This window comes from Priapulus caudatus, unplaced genomic scaffold (assembly GCF_000485595.1).
Source record: "Priapulus caudatus unplaced genomic scaffold, Priapulus_caudatus-5.0.1 Scaffold613, whole genome shotgun sequence".
Classification (NCBI taxonomy): Eukaryota; Metazoa; Priapulida; class Priapulimorpha; order Priapulimorphida; family Priapulidae; genus Priapulus; species Priapulus caudatus.
Window position 1 is genome coordinate 113,937 of NW_014577674.1, and position 6,454 is coordinate 120,390.

Below are 6,454 nucleotides of genomic sequence, written 5' to 3' on the forward strand. Positions count from 1 at the left end.
AGTAGTAGTAGTAGTAGTAGTAGTAGTAGTAGTAGTAGTAGTAGTAGTAGTAGTAGTAGTAGTAGTAGTAGTAGTAGTAGTATAGTAGTAGTAGTGTTTCCAATACTGTATTGTATTATAGAACACCCTTGTTATCGGTTATAGGAATCGCATCGTTGCATGTAGAACTCCTGATGTAGAATCATTTATAATAGATCAATTTTGCTCAGTTCTTTTGATTTTCCGCTCGCTGCTGTTCACAGTCTATAATCTTGATAGGGTACATCGTCGAATATCTGCCGACGTAATTATGCATAAAATAAAGAGACGACGACCGAGGCGTACGAGCTTTCCGGGGCCAGAGCCGGTCTACTCATCCGGCAAATCTCTGACCAGCTGATATTATTCCCGTGAATCCCCGTGAATTATTCCCGTGTGTCGTGTGTCGTGGCTGGCGTTGGTGCCATTCAGCTGTCCCGCACGATCATGCCTGAGCGCACATCAATCAGTTACGTGGCACTTAACGGCACAACCCAGGCGCGCTGTCTGGGTAAATACCCTTTGCTGACAGTAATGCACGCAGTGGCGGCTGGTCCGGCTGCATAGTTTGCACAGCAGTGGGGCTGAGATTGCCTGCGTATGTCCAGCCAGTCGTGTTTATTGTCCAGTGCGAGGCTTCATGATTGTGTACTGATTGGTCATCTTGGCAGAAGCAGCGATTTGGGCAAAAGCCGACGAGAGCACCACACCACATGCCGAAGCTTGGTGCGGTCATTGCGATCATGGCGTCTACGTACTACTCGGGTTTCCGCAGCTGGATTAGACGTGAAACGTATATACACGCCCGTCTTGCCACCGCAGACTGATTTACCCTCGACGCCTCTGTCCTATCATATTTTAAACTTCCCTAACCGCTCAGACTCGATCACCATTGTATAGTTGGTAAATTAAACTGATATATAAGTCATTTGACAAGAACTTTCGCATACGACCATTACGAAATAAATAGCCAGTCGCACCGCTATGCGCCTGTAGACTTTAATACACGCCTGTATATTTTAATATATAACACATGAAAAGCTCTAATTTAAATAACTTTGCTAGAATATTGCGGAAAGGAAGATTGAAAGTTTGCTTACCCGTTCTTTGGGCTGCCTGTCCACCAGCCCGGCTAATAGGCCTATGTGCTACTTGTTATCGTTAGCCGTGCGCCCTGCCCGCCCGTGTTACAAGCGCGCTACTGGTTTCTCCACCTATTTATCTGCAAGATTGTCCGTCGTTTGCGCCATATATGTATAATGGTATAATTTATTGTCTAACTAGCTCTCTGTCTATCTGCCTGTCTTTTTATCGTCGTGGCTAACGATTATAGGGCCTATATCTGTCTGCCATCTTGTTAGAGCAAGCTACTGTTGTTTGTATAACTGCCTGCACGCATCTATATCATTGTCTATCTGTCAGCATCTATGCTTGCCTACCTACCTGCTACCATTGCTTATCTGTTTTGTCTATGTTTGCTACGTGCCTGCATTAAAGTTTGCATACCTGCCTGCATCTATGTTTGCCTATCTGAATGCATCTATGTTTGCATGCATACCCACCTGCATTCACACTTGCCTGCCTGTTGGTGTGTATGTTTACTTACGTGCATGCATTGTTTGTCAATCTTCCTGTATTATACTTGGTCTACATGTTTGAACATGCCTGTCTGCCTATTTGATACGTAGTCATATCGTGCTATAATGTGATATTCTCATTTCTCATCTGCACAAAGGCAGAAATAAACGAGCAATAAATGCAGTACATATACCAGCGTTGTCACAAAAATCTGAAATTGCACGTTCTAACACGTTATGCAGTAACCGAATCCGATGAACTGCTTTGGACGAGACCACGTTTTTTCTATTTAGAAGTGCATTACATTCCTGTCAAAGGAATCCTATTGGAAAGTCACTGCAAAGGTCACACTACCTTCGCATAAATATTGTCAGAAACGTTTTCTGTCGGCTTCGATCAGACAAAATTGACGTTAGATATCGGTAATGATTACCGTGAAGAGCTCCCGGCTTTGGAACGTTGTGGAACCTCTTTTATTCACAAAAGGTTCAGGATCTAAAGCTGACACATGAGCGATGTGACAATGATTGACCCCGCGTGGGAACATACGTGATCATATAGCAAAGATGCAGTCTATACTATTTCTCTCAAACTTACCCGTGATTTTCGGAGAAAACAACAGTCAAATAAAATCGACTGTGCAGCAGTTTTAAAAGTCGAATCTTTACGCATAGGCTGTGTAAAATGCAATCCAATACCGGCAAGAATACGTAAGTACGTGTAGATGAAATTGTTGGCGCAGAGATTTCAGAGGATTCGTCACACAGGAATCAGCTACATTACACAGTAATAGTGTTCAATCACCTCGCCGCTCGTTCATTCACTTCTAGTTGTCATACTAGCTAAACACTAGTAGTCGGTGGGCTGGGCAGGAGCTCAGAATTCCACCATACTCTGTGTCATATATTCTTACACAAACGTAGGCCTAATAGTGTTCTGGTTAATGTTGCAATTTTGGCATGAAACACCTAGCTAATATTGGCATACAAACATTCATCCCATTTTGTAGTGTTACGCAAAAGGTTACAAATGTAAAAAAATACAAAATTACCGAGGAAGATGGATGTTAATAATCAATCATGCGTGTTAGCATTTGGTCATCAACGCAATTAAACATTTTCTGCATAGAGCAATATTGGCTTAACATTGGACCTTAACAACCTTGTTGCAAAAAATCGATACAAACTTTAGAGTCTGTGTAGCCACAGAGTAAAGGCATATGCCTGGAATTCTCAATTAGTTGATATATTAACCCCGCCGACAAATGTGATTTTTAATATTACCAGCAATTTAATGCTGTTTAGGAAAATGAGAACTCTATCATCTGTCTCCTATATTGTTCCAGAAACTTGCTAGTGAACGCACTGCAACCGATTGCTGTTCGAAGTAGAAATTTTATTTTGGCAGTTATGATATTTGCAGTAGCTTTTATTTTGTTATATAGATATTTGCTTAACAGTAACGAAAAGTAAGTATCTTGTTGCGCTAGAGATGCTGTAAGCATTTTGCCGCGGAAGTTTAGCCTAAATATGATCAACCAGCTGTGCAGAACTACGCGTGACAGCGTGTGGTTTATTCTACCACGTCACATTCGCCTCTACCCAATGTTCGCCCGCTGTGGCGCACGCTTTAATATAAGCCCGTCAGAACCAGATGTGGCAGGATACAGTCCTGCCATAGCTTCGCTGCCTGCCACGACGTGAAGCCTTTGTAAACGCAAACATCCACTAGTACCATCGTCGCAGATTTCCTGCCACACTATTATAGTGTGTGTGTGTGTGTGTGTGTGTGTGTGTGTGTGTGTGTGTGTGCGTGCGTGCGTGCGCGCGTGCGTGCGTGTGTGTGTTGTGTGTGCGTGTGCGTGTGCGTGTGCGTGTGCGCGCGCGCGTGTGTGTGTGTGTGTGTGTGCGTGCGTGCGTGCGTGCGTGCGTGCTATGTGTGTGCTTCGAAGCCCTGCACTAGAGTCCCTATATACAGAGAGTTGCGCCAACTCAGGATTTGACTCCATGTTGTTTCCAAATGTATCCACACCGCTGCCGCTTAGGTACAGCGCTGTATGGATACGCTGTACAATGGTCCGTAGTATTAATTAGACTAATCGTGCTTCAAAAAACTCAAAATTTACAGAGATTATAGCTAAGACATGTGTCTATGTGTATCTAGATTTCTAGAAATGTAACTCAAATCGTTCGCACGATATGATAGTTTAATTGTACACTTTCTTACCGCCATAGCCGTGCGTATCTATTTGGAAACAACATGTCGTCCAGCGACCACGTGACCGATAGTTTTTCGACTCGTCATGGCGCAACTCTCTGTATATAGGGACTCTACCCTGCACAATTGGCACAAATCACACTATGCTTCGCGTGAGCATTCAACATTGCTACTTTGGAATAATGTTGAGGTGGCTACAATATTTACACAACATTTCGTGCCATTGGCCTCATAGTGTCCACCGAATTACTCGAACATCCTAACCGACGACCGCAATGTATTCGAAACTAACAGGTCCTAACAAAACGCACAGCCACAGCGACGTCAACATAAAGACTTCAATTACGTAAAATTTCTGTTTTTTGCTCACAACCTTTCGTCGAAGTTTAACCATGACACGCCATTTCATCGCATCATTAGAAGGGATCTTTATGCGCGTGGAAATTGCACGAAACGACAGGCATCGGACACTATCGGACGCACGCAGTGCGGACAGGCCAGCTTGCGCGGCCACTTATTTATAGCTGACAGATCACAACGACAAGCATCTCAACTTACACGCACTATAAACTACCCGGAAGGAGCCGTGGAGCCGCTTCTATTTACTTCACCACTGACAGTTTGACCTACGCTCTTAAAAGCTTTTACTAATACTAATTTTCGTTCTAATTGATTTTTTCGCCCACGCCCACGTAGAAACGCATTGATTTTCTCGAGGTAAAGTAAAGTTAGTCAGATGTCTGGTAAAACATAACGCTCACATCAACGTCTCAGGTTATATTTCGTTCGTCCGATCGATTCCTTTTTTTAAGCTGCGCATGGTTTTATTAACGCATATGTGGATTCTTTGGTGAAATGCCGACAAACGGTGCCGCACACGATTTCGGTTTGTAATTGCGCTAACCGAATAACCGCATTTACTATCAGGACAAAAAATGAAAAAAATTCAGCAATAGTAAATTATTGCTAATCATACCTATGAATGTTATTCAAAATAATCCAAACGATTAGACGAAATATCGTTGTCTTTCAACGTCAGGCTGGCCATTATACTGTCGATGTCCTGACTGATTTATTATAGTCAGCCATCTTTTCTCAGTTTGCCAACGCTCCAATAAACCCTGAGTGTAAACCTAGCTGTAACCTAACCCATATCCGCGGATTATAACGTTTATTTCTATGTCGCGAAAAATTCAATACTGCCAAACTTTATTGCAGTAAACATAGTTTTTGATAATTTTATTCTCTCCTGATATGCTGTAGGTAATTTATAACCTAGGTAATAAAATGGATGGACTGCGATGTGGAGATTTTAATGCTTCAATTTATCTATTTATTTGCACCTACTATAACGTGCGCGTGTACGCAACAGGAATGGAAGTTACTAGAGCGCGTCACACACTAAATCTCAAATAAAATGAAAAATGTCATATAACCCTACTCAGCATTGAGCCGTAAACGTTATGACATTGCTCGGGGATATTTCTGGAAACACCGAACGATGAAATGCAGAAGAGGTTTTCACCGCGCGCTACAATTGCACAACGATTACGATTTTCGCGCGCGCGCTTGTGTGTGCGCGTACGTGCGTGCATGTGTACGGTATTCTGTGCGTCTGCGATTCAGCTTGGCGTCAGGGGGGGAAATTAGGAAAACCAGCAAAAACCCACGTAGCGTATCTTGCTCAGTCTTATGGATTTTAATTCAGCAAAGCATCTGCTGGTGACATGATTTTAAGCTCACTTCAAGATTATGTTTGAGCGGTAATCCACTCATAATACTCATTGCACATTCGCGTTTTCGCGCGCGTTGTTCAGTACGCAAAACATGCGCGTACTCAAGCACATTTAAAATAGATCGGTGAGATCTGAGTATGCCCGAGGGTTTGATGTTGCATTCGCGTAACCGCTCTACTCACCTCACTCTTACTCTCTATAACCAGGTATACTGCCGCAGGTTTCTACAAAACATTGTTTGTGAAGCCAGTAAATAAATGTACGAACGACCTGCTCGGACCTACTATAGAGTCTGATCGAGGATGCAGCGTATGCAACATGCGCAAATTCATCACAAACGTGATTTTGTCTATGACAGAGAGCACTATATAATGAGAGTCTAGTACGTAGACGTACGACAGAACGCGGGCACAGCTACGGTACGGTTGAGCACTGCACTGGGTCTGTTGAACGCACGCGTCATAGCATGTCTCCAACACAATCACTGCAACAGTGCAACTCCACAGAACAGAGCTTGCAGTTACACTACAGCTAGGATATAACTAGGCTACACTACAGCTAAACAACTACACTACAGCTAGGATACAACTATGCTACACTACAGTCTACAGGTAGGCTCTAGCTAGGCTACACTACAGCTAAACAACTACACTACAGCTAGGATACAACTATGCTACACTACAGTCTACAGGTAGGCTCTAGCTGGGCTACACTACAGCTAAACAACTACACCACAGTTATGATACAACTAAACTACACTACAGTCTACAGGTAGGCTCTAGCTAGGCTACACTACAGCTAAACAACTACACTACAGCTAGGATACAACTAAACTACACTACAGTCTACAGGTAGGCTCTAGCTAGGCTACACTACAGCTAAACAACTACACTACAGCTAGGATA

The 6,454-nt window shown here is 43.2% G+C and overlaps 1 protein-coding gene across 5 annotated transcripts in view; it reads right to left on the bottom strand.

Annotated features, from left to right (window-relative positions):
* LOC106812154 (adenylate cyclase type 2-like) overlaps positions 1–6,454 on the bottom strand; it is an 86,303-nt gene that overhangs the window by 32,311 nt on the left and 47,538 nt on the right. The window contains exon 1 of one of the 5 annotated variants that reach the window (XM_014815953.1): positions 4,187–4,239. The exons of 3 other annotated variants lie outside the window; for them this stretch is intronic. In XM_014815953.1, coding sequence (XP_014671439.1) covers positions 4,187–4,222 — 36 coding nt within the window. In that variant the 5' untranslated portion in view covers positions 4,223–4,239. Of the gene's footprint in view, positions 1–1,118; positions 1,139–4,186; positions 4,240–6,454 lie in introns of those variants that run through there. One more of the 5 variants, XM_014815955.1, reaches the window with a different exon arrangement.